This window comes from Cryptomeria japonica, chromosome 5 (genome assembly GCF_030272615.1).
Source record: "Cryptomeria japonica chromosome 5, Sugi_1.0, whole genome shotgun sequence".
NCBI classification, from domain to species: domain Eukaryota; kingdom Viridiplantae; phylum Streptophyta; class Pinopsida; order Cupressales; family Cupressaceae; genus Cryptomeria; species Cryptomeria japonica.
Genome location: NC_081409.1, coordinates 418,208,724 through 418,227,631, shown reverse-complemented (window position 1 = coordinate 418,227,631; position 18,908 = coordinate 418,208,724). Strand labels below are relative to the sequence as shown.

The 18,908-nt window shown below is 36.2% G+C and overlaps 1 protein-coding gene across 1 annotated transcript in view; it reads left to right on the top strand.

Annotated features, from left to right (window-relative positions):
* LOC131028173 (26S proteasome regulatory subunit RPN13) overlaps positions 1-18,131 on the top strand; it is a 28,527-nt gene extending 10,396 nt beyond the window's left edge. The window contains exons 10-15 of the mRNA XM_057958408.2: positions 13,230-13,351; positions 13,457-13,486; positions 17,053-17,147; positions 17,242-17,319; positions 17,511-17,565; positions 17,768-18,131. Of these exons, the coding sequence (XP_057814391.1) occupies positions 13,230-13,351; positions 13,457-13,486; positions 17,053-17,147; positions 17,242-17,319; positions 17,511-17,565; positions 17,768-17,955 (568 nt within the window). The 3' untranslated portion in view covers positions 17,956-18,131. The remainder of the gene's footprint in view (positions 1-13,229; positions 13,352-13,456; positions 13,487-17,052; positions 17,148-17,241; positions 17,320-17,510; positions 17,566-17,767) is intronic.
* Positions 18,132-18,908: the final 777 nt, after the last annotated feature.

The following is an 18,908-nucleotide window of genomic DNA, read 5'->3' as shown; positions in this document are numbered from 1 at the left end:
CAAGAGCAATCTGCCACCTTGCTTATAACATCCAAGCCCCACATCTGTCAAGTGGTACAAACCCTGCCAAGAATCATTATGGAGTCTATTCCATCTGATTCTCACACCTACAAACTCCCCCTCGATGAAGCCAACTATACTCTTTTAAGGCCAAGGACTGCTCTAAAAACTTACCACCTTGTTCCAGTTGTCCCCACGAGATCATCTCATGGGATGAACTAACCCAAACACTTGCTTCATGAGTATATCCATAGGCTTCAATGGTTCCCATAATATCGCTATAAGGTGCTCCCTCCAAAGTGTGATGCAAATTAGATTGCGTGAAAGCTGGAAACAAGCCATAACAGCGACAAGCTACTCGGAATTCCATGCAAATCAGAACTAGGATGGTTGGGATGATTGTCTTCAATAATGGAAAGCGGAAACCCTCCACTAACATTTCCATGCAAGGAAATCCTCTCGATTTGTATCATTGTACAGCTGTTCATGACTGAAAACATTGAGACCAGCAATATAGAAACGATGCACAGCTGCAATAATGACACAAACAAACCCATTTAAAATCTGGCCACGTGATCAATATAGAAGCAATGGGTAGCCATAAACGGATTGAAAACTATTCATTGGCTGTCACCAACTGGAATATACTCTATCCTGGTTGGGAATCTTTGCAAAACAACTTGTGTGAGTGCCACTGGAGTGATGGAGTGGCTGATAACAATGATGGCAGTAGATTTAGGGCTAGAAAGTAGGTCCAAAGCTGTCCTGGGAGTGCGTCCTCTTTCATATGACAATAACCCTTCATTGTCACTCATCTCTCTCCTATCTTATTGATGATATTTTGCATAAATGTCCCAATGTTCATGTGGTGTTACTGAAAAATAAATTGAATGAATGATTCAATAATCGGATGATTACATTGAACCATATACACACGTATATATAGAGGTTACAATACGATGTTCTATAATTAGAACATAACGTCAAAGTAAAAGATTAAAGAGCGTGAAAGCTAAATTAAGCGTGAAAGCTAAATTAAGCTTAAAAGCTAATTAACTAAAAAGAAAAAAGCTAAATGCTAAATAAAGCTTAAAAGCTAATTAACTAAAAAGAAAAAGCTAAATGCTAAATAAAGCTTAAAAGCTAATTAACTAAAAAGCTAAATGACCATTAAACAAGGAACTAAATATAGGTGACTAAAATATAATTAAATATTCTAATACCCTCCCTTAATGGTCATGCTATTTATCACACCAAGCTGCCCTCTAAATTTGAGAAACTTTGCCGGGCTCAAGGACTTGGTGAGGATATCTGCAGTTTGATCTTCTGTAGGAATGTACTGCAGTATCACTGATCCATCTTCAACATGCTGGCGGATGAAATGACACTGAAGCTCCACATGCTTTGTCCGCTCATGTAAGACTGGATTTTTGGCTAATTTTAGAACCCCTTGATTATCACAAAACAAGGGAGTAGGACCTGGTTGAGACATTTGCACGTCTGCAAGCATCCTACATAGCCAAATTGCCTCACATGCTGCCTTAACAGTTCCCCGATACTTTGCTTCGGTCGAGGAAAGAGCTATTGCTTGTTGCTGGTCCACGTGACTGCACCTGTACCCAAGCCGAAAACATACCCAGAAGTTGACTTTCTGTCATCAACACAACCTGCCCAATCCGAGTCTGTGAAACCAACCAGCCTAGGATCTTTGCTTCTGCTGTACAGGATGCCAAAATCAGGAGTGCCCTATATCTAAGCACACGCTTCATTGCAACCCAACAACTTTTGGGGCTGACATGAAGCGAGAAATATAGCTCACAGCATAACTGATGTCAGGTCTAGTGGCGGTGAGATAGATGAGGCTGCCCACTAGTTGCCTGAATGAAGACTCATCCACTACAGGTGAATCTGATTTGGCTAATAATTTGAGCCCTATCTCCATAGGTGTAGATGCAAGTTTACAATCTTGCATTCAAAACTTATCTAGTAGGCTCTTGGCATACTTTGACTGAGAAATGAGTATGTGGCTATCAATATGCCAAACCTCTACACCGAGACAATAATGGAGAAGTCCCAAATCTGTCATATCAAAATGCTGACACAAATTCTGTGCATGATCAGATGTGCTGCATTTCCAGTAATGATGAGATCATCAACATAGACTATTAGAAATAGAATATCATCACTAGTATGTTTGACATACAAATTGGGATCTGAAGGACTCCTCTAAAAGCCTTGATCAATCAAGTACTTATCAATTTTGATGTACCATGCACGAGGAGCCTGTTTGAGGCCATAAAGTGCTTTGACTAGTCTACATACTTGGTGTTCCTTACCGGCAACTTTGAAACCTGGAGGCTGCGTCATGTAGACTTCTTCTTGCAAATCACCATTGAGAAAGGCACTCTTGACGTCCATTTGATGGACTTTCCATCCAAATTGACTTGAGAGAGTGAGGACAAGCCTAATGGTACTCATCTTGGTTGTGGGAGCAAATGTCTCCTCATAGTCGATGCCCTCCTTTTGTGAAAACTCTTTTGCCACCAACAGAGTCTTGTACTTATCAAGGCTCCCATCAGCTTTATACTTGACTTTAAACACCCATTTGCAGCCAATGGGCTTCTTTCTTGGAGGAAGATCGGACAATACCCAAGTGTTGTTTTTCAAAAGACTATGTTGCTGCGCTGCCATAGCCTTTTCCCATTCAAGTACACCTTTAGCCTCTGTATATGTTTGAGGCTCATAAATATTGTGAATGTTGGCCATAAGAGCAAAATTAACTGTGTGTTGCTTGCTCTTACTTGTAACTAATCTACCCTCAAGGAGCTCATCATCATGAAGATCCCAAATGGTCTTGGCCCACCACTTAGGCGGGATAGTAGAAGTACCAACATCTACTGCAGGATGAAGAGTGCCTGGAATATCTGGAGCAAGCTTCTCTGGATGTGGATCGAGAAGATCCCGAGGAAAGTTAGGGGGTGCAATGTCATGCTTGGGGGACCCCACAACTTCAGAGTCAACTAAATCCCTCCCATCAGGTGGAGCTAAGGGAAGACGAACACCCATACTTACAGCCTTTGGAGGGTGATCCTTAGTGCTCAAATCAGGAGAGGAAGGCTGAAAAGGCCCTCTTTCTTCATCAAATACGACATCTCGACTGAATATGAGGTGATTAGTGTCTATATCAACCAGCCGATATGCCTTGTGGTTGTCACTGTAGCCGATGAACATCAATTTTTGACTCTTTGGATCCAGTTTGGTGCGTGTGGCATTTGGAATCCAAACATAAGCTGTAGAGCCAAAAACTTTCAAATGACTGATTTTGGGCTTCCTGCTAGACCAAGCTTCCGCTGGAGTCATCTTCTTAACGACCTTTGTGGGAGACCGGTTCAGAAGGTAGACTGCAGTGAAGACCTCTTCTGCCCAAAAGGGTTTTGGAACATTTCTATGCTCCAACATAGACCAAGCCATCTTGGTGACTGTACGGTTCTTGCGCTCAACAACACTGTTCTGCCTTGGGGTGTAAGGTGTGGTAAGCTGATGTTTAATGCCATGTGATGCACAAAAGTTGGTGAACTTTGTAGAACAAAATTCCCTTCCATTGTCGGACCGAAGAGTGACTATTTGACAGCTAGACTCTTTTTCCACTAAGGCCTTAAACGTTTGAAACATGGTGAACACCTCTGATTTCTGCTTAAGAAAATAAACCCACATGCGTCTGTTGAAATCATCAACAAATAATAGAAAATACCTGCATCCAGTGACTGATGGAGTGTTCATGGGACCACAGATGTTTGCATGAACGAGTTGCAAGACCTTGGATGCTGTCCAAGCGTCTCCATCTAAAAACAGAGTCCTATGCTGCTTTCCAGCTTGACACGCTCCACAAACTCTATGATTCTGAGTTTGAATCTCAGGTAATCCTACGACTAGATCCTCTCGAACCAACTGAGAGAGATAGTGGACATTGAGATGCCCATATCGCTGATGCCAAAGAGTGTTGATGGAAGTACTCCTAGCTGCCATGGCGAGCTCCTGAGAGCCAGGAGAATCAACAAGTCTATAAAGACCATTATTCTCAATACCAACTGCAACTGTAGTGCGAGTCTCCCTGTCAACAATGCTGCACTTGTGCAACCCAAGACGATATCCAGCTGTGGTGAATGCTGCATAATCTGACTGACTGACAGTAGATTGAGCTTCATACCAGGTACAAAGTATACATTGAGGAATATTAAATCCCTCCCACCAGATGAAATTTGAACGTTGCCCTTGCCGACAACAGTATACTCTTCGCCTCCACCAAAGATCATTGGATCAGTGAAAGGCATGTACTCTGTAAACCAATCCCGACGATGTGTGAAATGTCGAGAGGCTCCAGAGTCAATGTACCAGGCTGATGATTGAACATCATCAGAGGAGGTTTGGGCAATCACGACAAGGTCTTTGTCTTCCATGTTATGTCCAATTAAACCTAGCTGATTCTTTAGTTCTGAAATTCTCATAAAGTAGGAAATAACATAATCTTCTTTTGCCATTTTGTTATTAAGTAGTTGCCGTCTTAAAGTAATTGCCCTACTGAGATTGTTAATTTTATATGTACCTTGTAGATGGCTGAACATTTCCCTTGCAGTAGTGAATGAGGCAATGGAGGTGACTAGGTGGTCTTTAATTGAATCAATGAGAATCTTTCTGGCCTTGACAACATCCTTTTTGAATTGTTTTAGCTCAGTTGCATCCGTAGGTTTAGTTAGCTCTTTCGCTTTTATGAATTGAAGAAGATCTTCTTCCTCTAGAGCCAACCTGATTTGAACCTTCCATGCAGTAAAATTTAGATTCCCATCAAGCCTATCTTCAACTTTCAGCCCCATTGACCTGACCCGTGAATAGACAACAATCTGGAAATAAAGGAGTACTAAATTCTGAAAACTAAAAGTAGATCTAGCCTATAGCTCTGATACCATGTTGATTTTAACACCTTCAGATTAATCTAAACTCAGAAAATCAGAATTTAATTATTAACTAAATTGATTTAAATGAAGGGTTTGTAGTTTTCCAGATTTAAGCATAACAAAGAAGGGAACAAAATAAGAACAAGACACGGTTACCTTGGGAAAACCTCCTAGGAGGAAAAACCCAGCCTGAAAAGATCTCAAATCTGATTATGAATTATATTCATATGAAGGTTTACAACACTTATCTCATGTGCTTGAAGGTGATTGCATTTAGGACTGATAATGTCTTCCACAAGATCACACTTTCACAAGCATCAAGTAGTCACATCTGCACCTTTAACCCTTCCAACAGCAATCAGGTTCAAACCCTAGGTCTGTGATATGTGAAGTCTGCTCTTTGATGGACTGCAACTTCAGTTTGCTCTCCTCCAACCTCAGTTCGCTTTTCTCATGAATGAATTTCACACTTTCACTAGCAGATGTAGTTCGCTGTAATGGCAGATATAACATTCCTCCTTTAACTCGCATTTAGCAGAAACATATATTTTCGCATAGGATAAAATGAAAGATCAATGTGTGTTATTGAGGTGAGAAGTGTCTTTATTTATATGATGCATTGTCCATGTATGTCGACTTGTGTTCATGTCGGCTTATCCTTTTAATTTATATTCTTTTCCCTTTAATCCAAAATGCATTCTATATAGGGTTGGACCTTTGCATGTGGCGTGGAGTAGTGTGGGTTCTTTAAGGTGTGCCGTGAGGTATAGGGCCCAACCCTACACGCTAAAGGGAGGGACCAGACCCTTAGGCGGATTCCAATGTCGCCTAGGGCAATTGGAATCCGTCATCCCTAATTACAAACAACAATACCATGAAAAATAAATTGAATGAATGATTCAATAATCGGATGATTACATTGAACGATATACACATGTATATATAGAGGTTACAAGACGATGTTCTATAATTAGAACATAACGTTAAAGTAAAAGATTAAAGAGCTAAACGCTAAGTTAAGCGTGAAAGCTAAATTAAGCTTAAAAGCTAATTAACTAAAAAGAAAAAGCTAAATGCTAAATAAAGCTTAAAAGCTAATTAACTAAAAAGCTAAATGACCATTAAACAAGGAACTAAATATAGGTGACTAAAATATAATTAAATATTCTAATAGTTACCTGTATCACATAATTCGCCAAATTTCAAGGTAGAAATTTGAAATTCGGTGAATTTCATAAACATATTAAAAATCCGTTTAAGTTCACCCAAATTCGTATGGAGAAGGCATTGAAGTTTGTTTATTGAAAAATATTTTTAAAATGCAGTGAATATTCGAAACCTAGGGCAATGATTCTATACTAGTGATCAAACAGACATAGCTCCTGTATGAACCACTGAGGAGATCATGGCGGGGAGGTCATGGCAATAGCTCCTATGTGAAGCCGAAGTGTGGCACATCACTAGAATGGAGGATGGAACGAGATGGACGACGCTTACAACCATCGAACAGGTATCCGTGAGCAGGTCTTCCCGTCGGTCGAGCAGCTCTTCTCGTCTGTTAACTAAAACCCACGCTATTAAAAGGGGACTACTAATATATTCTAACTGTTGAATATATTTTATTTATTTGTCCTCAAGGAATCATCGTGAATGGGTGGTTATTAAAATGACCCTATTTTTTATTTTTTTATAAAATTTAACATATTAAAACATATAATATTGTAATATTGTTTAATTTTGTTTTGTTTTTTCTTCTTTAATATATTAATGTTATAGATTAAAACTTAATATTTTAAAATATATTTTTTATTATTAATATATATAAAATATAAAAGTTAATATATTAAAGTTTATTTATTTTAGTAATTTTATAAAATTATTTATTTATATTAGTCGAATTTAATGTCGAATTTTTTTCCAAATTTTTACTTTGCCGAATTTCATTGTTGCCGAATTCGAATTTGAATTTGAACCTTGTGACTTAGGGTGTTACCCTAGCTTTCATGTGAACTTCTCATCTTATCACTGTAAGTCTGTACCACGGACAGCAATTAAAATCAGAATTTGCTACAGCAGTTGCCAAACCCTATAAAAAACAGAAATATAGCGGTTTGAAGCACCCATACAAAAGTTGATTAAATGTCCAACAGCCACATAAAACTGAAAATTGCTCAATCCTACATTTGAGAACACCCATTTGGCTGCAAATGATGCTATGAAATGGCTGGAAATGATGACAGTAGCAATCCTGAAAGATACCAGCTTATGATAACAATATTCTTATGAATGAAAAATCAGATTAACAGTTCAGATTACTCCCGACAACAACTAGGTTAATAGGAATCAGAGAGACATTCAATAATCTAGACAACATATCATTCTCATTTTCATTGAATTATTCCCTGAGCACACAGTCCAAGAGGATTTGTGGAAAACAAACAACAAGGATTCACGGCAAAGGTCTTCGATGTAATGCGGCAATTAAATCATCTGACTATTGTGGCGAGCGTGTGGATGCGCTCCCTTGATAATAATATTTCTCCCTTACGGCAATTCTGGAAAGCCACAATTAGTGTCTTCTGCCTAGCTGCTACAACTGCAATGCCAATCTACTTGCTTCTGATACAAGGGTTCACATCGAAATATTTATCTTACTACTCACGGCTATCCCAAAGTATAGCCTGATGTATTTTATTTTTTCTATTGATTGATAAACGGCTATAATGAATGATCACCGACCTTCCTAATAGCTGCATCCAGAATGATTGCCCTTCATATCATATAATCCTCGGTAAATATTTTCTATCTTAAATGATTATGGCCTGGCACAATTAGGACTTTCTGCACAGTAGCTTTAGCCGCCAATGCTAATATTAGATTATCAACAGCTATCAAATATTCCCCTTTGTCGGACTCTTAAAAAAAGAACAGCACAAATATTCTGAATATAATAACCTTATTCACTGCTAGCAAATAAATATATACAGCTTCATTTCAGGAAAGATCTTAATCCTTACAAATTTGTGTCCAATGGAGACTTCACAAATTTGGCACAGTTGTGAACTCCATCACAAATCCACCCGTTGGAGAACCAGGTTTTCGTCCAGCTCTCGTATCACTCCTGAAGGTTTTTGTCCCCAGACATCATAAACCATTTATCAAATCAAAAGAATGCTCAATACATCATCAGGAACCCCTTTATAAAGACTTCCATGAAGAATCTGAAGATAGGCAGACTTGCTGGAGAAATACATTTAATAAAGTGATATTATCATAATACTTTATTATATTATTATTTAATTAAATTAATTTATTATTAAGTCATCATTTAAATATTTTATTTATTTTGTTGATAGCTGTTCATGGAAGATAGCATTAGTTCAAAACATGAAATTATCAAAGTTATCAGTAGAAACAACATTCAATGGCTGTAACACTGTATTTCTTTGCTCGGATTCAGAAATGTTGTTGTGGGAACCAACCTTGTACTAGTTGCAAATAATTCAATACTGATAATGAGCTGGAAACTCCTCCACCTTGTGACTGAAAATTCTTCTTTTGGCTGCAAGGAAAGTGTAGGAAGTGCTGGAAATGTTGAAGACAACAGATCTAAAATTTGGAACCATACTCAAAACAGTCCTTAGATCATGTCTATTGCAACTGATACTCGTCCTAGCTATGTCAAATTGGTGTTCCTCAATAAAAATGTTCCAATCAACTCTTATCCCCTTTGGTGGCCACCTTAGAAGTGTAATGTTGAACATGTCCAAATTAGACCAAACGCCATTTCGATCAAGCATCTCACATTTAGAAAAATATGTGATTGTCACCCAATGAACTTCCATCCACATAACCAATGCAGCTCTCGCATCTCCTTCTTCAATGCCTTGAAGTTCTATCTTGGATTCCAACTCCATGGTGAACTCTCCCATTAAACGCTTCCAATGCAACCTCCATGTTTTGCTGATCCCACTAAGGCCCATGATATATAAATCTTGGTATATCTATTGTTCACTCAAAAGGATGACCAATTGCATTGCCCTCATGATGTTAGGAATTTGTAGTGTCTCATTCTTCTTGAACTCAGGATCACCCATCTAGAAGGGGCAAGCTTGTATGTAGCTTAACTCCAACGATACTATACCATGCTTAGTCATAAAATCTTGTCATAAAATCTTGAACATTCAATTGATATTTATTTTTCTTACCATCTTTCCACATCAGTCATCCTATGGTGACTATCCCCATTTGGCCATAACCCACAATCTTGTTTCCAAGTGTGGTACTTAACTCCCAGGAGTGATCTTTGAACTTTGAACCTTGATGTTTCACAATATGGTTAGGATGCTCAATCAGTCCTATGTGATCTCTCATAAACCTTCTTTCAACCCAAATGCAAGAGTTGGAGAACTCAATGGTGGTGTTAATGTGTCTATTCACTTTGACCTTCAAAAGATCACGTGGATCCCATATGCAAAAAACATCACAAACTTGAATCAGAGTCCACATGCCCTATATTGCGAGTTGTAACCCTTACTCTATCACCCTTTTTCGCATGCTTCCCATGATGACAAGAATTTAGTGATATAAGAGGCAGCAATGAATATGAAATTTGACAGTAGGAAATTGGGAGATACCCTCAACTTCAATCGATGTGACACAAAATCTTTCCTTCAAATGCATCTCCATCCACAATATTTCTTTGAAAATCAATCAATGACTCACCATTTGGAAGTTCAAAAGATAGTGCATAATTTAGTGCATCTTCCTTGAACTTTGGCATTTCACATTTAACAAGTGATGCCTTTTCCTCCTTGACTTCATCATTATTTTTTTAACATACACAATAATTAGAAGTCAATAAAACAACTTATATTATCAAAGAATTTTTACCTTCAACCTGTAAGTTAGGTTCCTTCTATTCTTGCTCAATGATGTCTAGCGATTCTGAATTTAATGTTCTTTTTGCTTCCTTTTTTCTACAAATTTGTCCAAGCATACTTTTCATATGGGCCTCACTATCTTTTAAACATTGTTCTATTTGTTTGCACATTCGCTATAGAATGGGTTTAAATATATCTTCAAATGAACCTGCAGATCTTCCTCTCTGATTTCCCATTGCATTGCATTAAAAGTTAGCTTTAACCCTGCAGGCTGGCAAGATCAATGGCTTTGATACCAATGTAATGTCGTAGGGCTGTTGTATACTTGGATCTAATTTTCTTCCAGATTTATGAGTGTTTAACTTGGGGTAATTTTCTCAAATCATACAATGCCAACAAACTGAATGCCATTCAACTCAATAAAAATAACAGTTCAAAAACATTTGTGAAAACATTATTGTCAAGATGTGATTGCATAGCAACAACCAAATCAAATCAGATTTTCACCAATCATTATAATTATAAATAGATGCAGCTGTAGAATGAGACCTTTATGACTTGGATGTAATGTTACTACTGTACTGGATGCTGTAATTGGCTGTACTATGGCAAATATTAAAAAAATGCAAACAATTGTGCTTTTTAGAGATTGAGAAAGCTCGTTTTTGTTTTTCAATGAATTGTGTCAACCAGGACAAATCATCAAAATGAAGGAAATGTAAGAGCAACCATAAACTCAAATTTCATGCAAGATGCTAATCAAACCAATGAAGGAAACAAATATGAATGCAAACAAACTATAAAATCAAATGCAAACCAATGCAACGTTGGATCCATTTTACAAATTCTTCATTGTGCTTCTCAGCTATTCGAAATGGCTCACAGATTTATTAAGTGCAAAAAGCATAAATATTAAAGCTTAAAATGATGGTGGTAATTCAAAAAGCATGGAAGATAGTGGCTGGATTTGAAAACGAGAAGATGATTGAATTTATAGAGGATTCAAGTTGGATGGAGGGCTAGGATTGAATTGGATTTTGGGAGATCAATGGTAAAGATCGATCGTGAGGAAGAGTTAAGTGGAGAGGGAGGGGAGATAATTGAGGAATGAATTTGGTAAGTGGGAGTTAGAGGTGGAAAGGTGGAAGAGTTGGGTGTGGGCAAAATTAGCATGTTGGATTGATGAGTGGTGTTAGAAATAAATTAAATTTATTTATTTCTCTCACATAAAGCTAATTAAATAAATTAGGATAGGAAAATAGATTAAATAATTAGAAATAATTTTTTTTTTTTTGGGTAGGTAATAGGCCGAAGCCGCAGTATTTTGAATTATTATTATTATTATTATGTTTGATTAGATTGACCCTAGACCTTCCCCATTTTTATGGAAGGTCAAGAGTCACAGCTTAGAATTCATTTTAGATATCCCTATTGGGAATTGAACTCGGGTCTCCACAGTGAGAACCCAGTGTTTTAACCAGTTAAGCTCAACCCCTTGGACAATAATTAGAAATAATTATTCAGTCAGAGAAGAATAATCAGTTAGGGTAATGGATTAAAAGAAATGTTTAATTGTGGAAGAATAGTTAGGTTAAATGATTAAAATTGTTTAATAAAAGACTAGAAGAAATTATAAATAAATAATTAAAATTATTATTTAATTATAGGAAAATGTAGTTAGTTCCTTATTTAATTAGTGGAGACAGAAAAATTAGTAAAATGTCGCTGTGCAGGCATTGGACAATTTTTTAGTGTCTACGAACTGGTTAATACTTAATAGTAAATGTTAACACCTCATCTCTTATTTAATGCACAGGGGACTGTGCCATCAAGCTTAGAATACTGTTTGGCTTATAAACTATGTTGGATGCTTACTGATATTTAGATTAACAATTCCGGTAATAGTAGACTATGGGATCTGCCTGCTGTTAAAAGTACTTGGAGCATGGCACCATATTCTGTCATTGGTTGCCATAGGTCCACAATTTAAAGCAAGAGTGGAGTGATGATAAATAGGTAAACAATTATTGATACAAATACACTTTACAAGTTCTGAATACTAATCATCCCTAGCAAACTCAATTCTCTTTTTTTGAAATTTTAGTACTACTTTTTCCATTGTCATTTAAATTTTTTTTTTTATCTCTGTCAGTTTCTAACATACTTGAGTCGAGTAACTTGGTTAATGGCAACTTTGCAATCTCCTTATGGTGATGCTATATAAGTAACCATGCCTTGATTACAAATTTACAAGAAGTCAGTCTTGATTCCTTTCAACAAAGAAAAGTTGAGCTAAATTTATGCCATGATGTCATGAACTAAAAAGGTCTTTCAACATTTAAAGGATTCATTAGTATTCAGAGTGGCAACTTCGGCTGAAAAAATAAGCACAAGTACAAACAAATTTGTATGATCCAAGAGAATGAAAACATTATTTGGTTTTAGCAGTGTCATACTATTTTGGTTTTAGCTGCAAACAAGTGATCCCACTTTCAGCGAAACAAAGAACGGATTTGGTTTTAGGGAGTCAATTTAGGTTTGCGAAGATTATCAAGAATATATTTCAAATATCTTTTCACAGTTTCTGCAGTTTTGAATAGGTCTGAAGTTTAAGAGCCTGATGTGACGCTATCAAGAAAAATTGCCTGTAGGCAGTGCTGTTGCTAAAGGAGGCCCCTTATCAAAACTTTACAGCTTTTTTTGAGCTTTTAAAATCTTTTATTTTGTTACAGACCTCTGCAACTTGCACTTCAACAATACACATGTTGCTATAGTTGTTTTGCTTCCAGTAGGTTAGAGGGTTGCACTTTCCTGCATTTATTGTGTCTGCATATCTGCATGCTAATATTCTCAGCACACAGATAAGTAAGCAAGTGAAAATAGTCAGAGACCCTGGATCTCTTGGTGCATTTATCAACAAGAAATAGAACTGTATACATGTAACGGCCAGGTCTCAATCTGTTTCCGTGTCTCATATATTTTAAAGGTTATGCAACCTGTCATATAAGAAGCCATTGATTCCTCTGCTACTTATATTTCAGGAGCTTTATTCATTGTTTGAGGATGTTAGGCTTATCTATGGCATTGTGTTACATTATTACCATCTGTTTTAATGGTGTAAATAATTTTTAATTTATTGTCAACATAGGCAAACAGATTATGTGTGTTAAGTAGAATCCTCATCTTTCAGAGTCTTGGTTCCATGAAGGAAACTATATTTTTCTACCTGGCCTCATTCAAGAGTCTTTGAGGTTTCCAATTCCTTATTTAGTTTTCTATGCTCATTGTTGAAGATTTAAATACAAATAAGCTTAACCTCAGCCTATGATATCCTGGCAGCAGTTTTTTCGTGATTGTAAATTGTAATGCATTGATTAATCTTTTTATCTTGCAGGGATACAAATATAGAAGGATCCACATTATCTAATGATGCTTTAACTGGAAATGTAAACCCAACTGCAGGACCTGTACAACTCTCAGATTTGCAGAGAATTTTAAGTAATCTGGGTCAATCAGGTATTATTGCCAATTAATTGTCTCATAAACAACATTCTGTATGCAGGCATTATTCTGTATGTTATTATACAAAATTTATTCTCATTACCATGTTTGCTAATGCAGAAATGAGCTTGGCAGGGGTTCAAGATACAGGTACAAATTTGAGAATAATTAGCCTTTCCTTTTATTTCGCTTTAGATTTTTTAATGTCCCTACTTTGAAATATAATTTAATAATAATAATAAGAAAATTAAAATACAAAAGAATAAATATAAAAATTAAAATAAAAATATAAAAGAATATAATTAAATATAATTAAAATTTGATTAAAGTTAATGAAAGGTCAAATGATAAGTTGTGACTTCCTCAAACGTGAGATATAAAAGGGAGAAGAGAAACTCATTTGAGGGGGGGGGGGAGAATGTGAAAAATGAGAAGTGCAGATCTGATTTAAATAAGAAGTGCAGATCTGATTATAAAAGGTTATGTCCCTTCCAAAGGGCAGAAATAATGAAGAGTTGCACTCTTTCAAAAGGTGCTAATGGTGAAAGTGTCAGAATATTTAATTATATTTTAGTCACCTATATTTAGTTCCTTGTTTAATGGTCATTTAGCTTTTTAGCAGTGTTCCACGGACGTTGGGGGATGGGGGGACGAGGGCACGTGTTTCCAGGACGGGGGACCAAGGGCCTAAGTTTGGGGACGGCGGGGGGGACAGCAGCGGGGGGGGGGTGGCGGGGTGGTGGTGCTGATATAGTTATACATCTCGGTGTCCCGACGGCGCTTGGGTGGTGGTGGCAGGACGGCGGGGGATGTCGCGTCCCCGTCCCCGAGACGTTTCTTATGGGGGGATGCGGCCAAAAGGGGGGGGGGGGGCGTCCCTGTGGAACAGTTAATTAGCTTTTAAGCTTTATTTAGCATTTAGCTTTTTCTTTTTAGTTAATTAGCTTTTAGCTCTTTAATCTTTTGCTTCAACGTTATGTTCTAATTATAGAACATCCTCTTGTAGCCTCGATATATACGTGTGTATATCTTTCAATGTAATCATCCGATTATTGAATCATTCATTCAATTTATTTTTCATGGTATCAGAGCGGGTCAATGGGATTCTTTAAAATTTGGCGAATTTTTTAATAAAAATTCATGGCCTTATTTTTGGAATATTTTCCAAATTTTTTTTGAACGATTTTGCTTTTTTGAAGGCTTTTTGAGGGTTCCTGGTTCGTGGGCGAATTTCTTTGTGCTGGGCAGCAGTTCATGTTTTTTTAGGGTCCTGGAGATTTTCGGTCCTGCAACCTGGAGGTTTTTTTTGCAGATTGAAAATTTTCCTAGGGTTTCTGCAATTTTCAACTAGGGTTTTGACCCTTCAGTTCAAGTTGAAATTTTATTTTTGTTGCAGATTCTTGGTGGGTTTTTCGAGACCTCAACTGGGTCGTCATCAAATTTTTCTGGATGCATCATTTTCCGTGCGCTGTTTATGTTGTACATCCGACCTAGGGTTTCTGCCCCTATTTTTTTTGCGTTTTTTTTGGAAAAAAAATCGTCAATATTTTTCTTCTTTTTTTACAAAAAATCAGGAGGTATTTTTTTATTTTTTGCAAATTATTATTTTTTTCTGATTATTTTCAGGAAAAATTTCAGGTTTTGAGTTTGCAAAAAATTTTAAATTCTGGGTTTCTTCCAAACCTCGAAATTCGTGCCTTATAATTCGTGCCAAAGGGCATGCATGATGAAGAGGTGTGACCTTGGGTTTCTTCCAAACCTCGAAATTCGCGCCTTAGAATTTGTGCCAAAGGGCATGCATGATGAAGAGGTGACCTCTCCCTCACATCGAGAGATTTAAAAGAAAGGAATCAAAGCATCCAATAACATCACCATGGATTGATAAGATCAGAACTGTTATTAAGTTACAGGCAGTAACATCTTTATTCTTGGTGGTATGCATGGGGATGAGCTGAGAATGTATGCTTAATATATGAAACCTGATAATGTTTTCATGCAGAATTAATAGTAATATTAATATGGACTGCAATATGTATGACAATCATACTTAATTTCAAATATATATTCATAATACATAAGAAATTAGTATACTTATAGTCTAAATCATGTTATTACTGTCAGTATTTAAGAAGATGGGAATGAGATGTTCCAAAGAGGGGTAGTCTAAATCCAAGCAATTGGTTAAGTCCCATGATAGGGTGGGGGATCAGCGACCCATAAGCCTTGAGGGTATGGACCCAAGATAGGTAAGGGCTTGGATCTGTAAACTTTGAGGGAACCTATTGTATTTGGTTTCTAAGCGCTTTGGTAACATACATAAACCCTTCTCCCTTAAACTAAAGTAGTAGCAGGGTCTGATATCTATATTAAAAACAATGAATCATGAAATTAATCATCTAATGAGGAAAATAAATAAGAACTTGTTAATAATTTATTGAAGAATATCAATCAATTTTAGTATATTGAAATAGATCAAGTAGGGGACATTACAAATGGTATCAGAGCTATGATCTTGCCATCCTGTAGGGTAAAGATAAATCAATGAACCATTCTAATTAATAAGAAGAAATTTAACAATATGTGTATGCTCCGTGTTTGCATATATCCATTTGTATGCTCTGTGTTTTTGATTCATATTGGTAGATGACTTAGTTTGAGAAAAGTAAAATTTACATTGCTCGAGGACAGACAAATTTGGGAAGGGCGGACTGTAATGTCCCTACTTTGAAATATAATTTAATAATAATTAATAATAAAATTAAAATACAAAAGAATAAATATAAAAATTAAAATTAAAATATAAAAAAATATAATTAAATATAATTAAAATTTGATTAAAGTTAATGAAAGGTCAAAAGGCATGAAATGATAAGTTGTGACTTCCTCAAACATGAGATATAAAAGAGAGAAGAGAAACTCATTTGAGGGGGGGGAAGAATTTGAAAAATGAGAAGTGCAGATCTAATTTAAATAAGAAGTGCAGATCTGATTATAAAAGGTTATGTCCCTTCCAAAGGGCAGAAATAATGAAGAGTTGCACTCTTTCAAAAGGTGCTAATGGTGAAAGGGTGTGTCTCTTGCCAAAGGGCATGCATGATGAAGAGGTGTGACCTCTCCCTCACATTGAGAGATTTAAAGGAAAGGAATCAAAGCATCCAATAACATCACCATTGATTGATAAGATCAGAACTGTTATTAAGTTACAGGCAGTAACATCTTTGTTCTTGGTGGTATGCATGGGGAGGAGCTGAGAATGTATGCTTAATATATGAAACCTGATAATGTTCTTATGCAGAATTAATAGTATATATTAATATGGACTGCAATATGTATGACAGTCATACTTAATTTCATATACATATTCATAATACATAAGAAATTAGTATACTCATAGTCTAAATCATGTTATTAGTATACTTATAGTCTAAATCTGTAAATTTTGAGGGAACATATTGTATTTGGTCTCTAAGCGCTTTGGTAACATACATAAACCCTTCTCCCTTAAACTGAAGTAGTAGCAGGGTCTAATATCTATATTAAAAACAATGAATCATGAAATTAATCGTCTAATGAGGAAAACAAATAAGAACTTCTTAATAATTAATTGAAGAATATCAATCAATTTTAGTCTATTGAAATAGATCAAGTAGGGGACATTACAGATTTCTTGCAATATTTAGAATGTCCTATCTCAATAAAAGAAGCTTCATGAACAGGCCCAAGTTTAGGAGATATTCTGAAGCCCGAATTAGTTCTGCCGATGGTGGAACATTTCCCTCTGGAAGATCGACTGACCTCCTATTTACCAGAGGTTAGTCAAATTAGGGTGCAGTTGAGCATCTTTTTCAAGGAGAGTTTGATTCAGAAATTGGTAGAACAGTTTTTTATATTCAAGCATCTGGCAGGGTATCTGGACTCGTGAAGCATTTGTGGAATTACTTCAAAGCCCACAGTTCCGCCAGCAAGTTGAGGCATTTAATCATGTATGGTCTTTGCTTGTTTCATACAAGGTCTTTGCAGTGTTCTTATATATTGGGAAGTCAAAATGATCTTTGCTTGTTTCATACAAGGTCTTTGCAGTGTTCTTATATATTGGGAAGTCAAAATGATCTTTGCTTGTTTCATACAAGGTATTTGAATCTCTGACAACCATTTATTACATTGTAATCTGCAGGTTCTTCGGACTGGCCGTGTTGATTTGTCACAGTTTGGAATTGATCCTCAGAAATGTAAGTTGTTACAATTATTTTCTTTAATATTCTCTATTTTGATTTGTCATTTGAGAGTGCCTGATGGATACTAAGTGCATATAAAGGCAATATTGTAAATTTGTAATACTCTGATGTATCATTCTGGGAGTAAAGATTGATACCAGTGCCTGCGTTGTTCAAAATGATATGTTCTGAATTTATGGATGGAATTGATGTGCAGATAATTTCACTGTTGCATCCTTTCTTGAAGCATTAGATGATGCAGTTGCAAAGAATCCAGAAACAAGTAGTACAGTTGATTCATTACCTGTTTCTACTGAGGAAACAAGGCAAGAGGACAATAAAGACATTGATTATAATCACCAGAAACAAAGTAGTAGACGAGATTCCATGGATGAAGGTCACTAGCAAAAATGATCACTATTTATTATTTTCTGTGAATAATTTTCCCAGCCCCCTCTCATCCTTACCTCCCATCCTTCATTTTATATTTATCGGGATGGGGGCAGGGACTTCATTGTCAGAATGGCTCTTATTTGTACTCATTTGTATTCTAAATCTAATTCATTATCTCATTAAAGATCTATTGCAAACTTTTTTGGGTTTCTTTCAGCCACAGAAGTTTCTGCTTGTCAATTGTTTGTTTTGACTGATTAGTGAATCAAATTACTTTGATAATTCACAATACAAGGTTCAATGTTAATGTTAATTATATTTAGTTTTCGTTTGAGATACATATGCATATATGTTATGGATATCTTAATGTTTTGTGCCTGGGCAAGTAGAATGTCTTTATCCCAATTTATTGTTATACTGTTTCAAGATGAATTTGCTGTTCATCTGGGTTCAAGCTAACGATGACAAGTTAGTGTATGGTAATATTTATAACTCTCGCTCATGGATTGAAATGCTAATTTCCTTCTCTTTATACATTAACAGACATGAAAACTGAACTGGGAAACACGTAACATGCCAATATATTTAAAAAATATTGAGCTTTTGTCAAGATCATAATTGAGTATCCGCAGGGTAGAAGACATGCACATAGGGTACAATTTTTTTGTTAGCTTTCAATTTCTTTTAAATTCTTATGGGTACTGTCACTTGTGAAAACTTTCCTTGTAGAATTCAGTAATTAATCTTTATCTTTTATCTAGTTACATTGAGTTCAATACACACCTATCTATCCTATATAACAAATTCAATATGGATGCCTTGAGATTGATATCTGTTGGCATCTTTTAGATAGATGTAGTCAAGATATTTATGTTAGGTGATTATTTTGGTTTTGGCTATTTGATAGTTTTTGTTTACACGCTTAGGCAATTACACTCCACCCTGTACTGCTACTGTAGGTTATA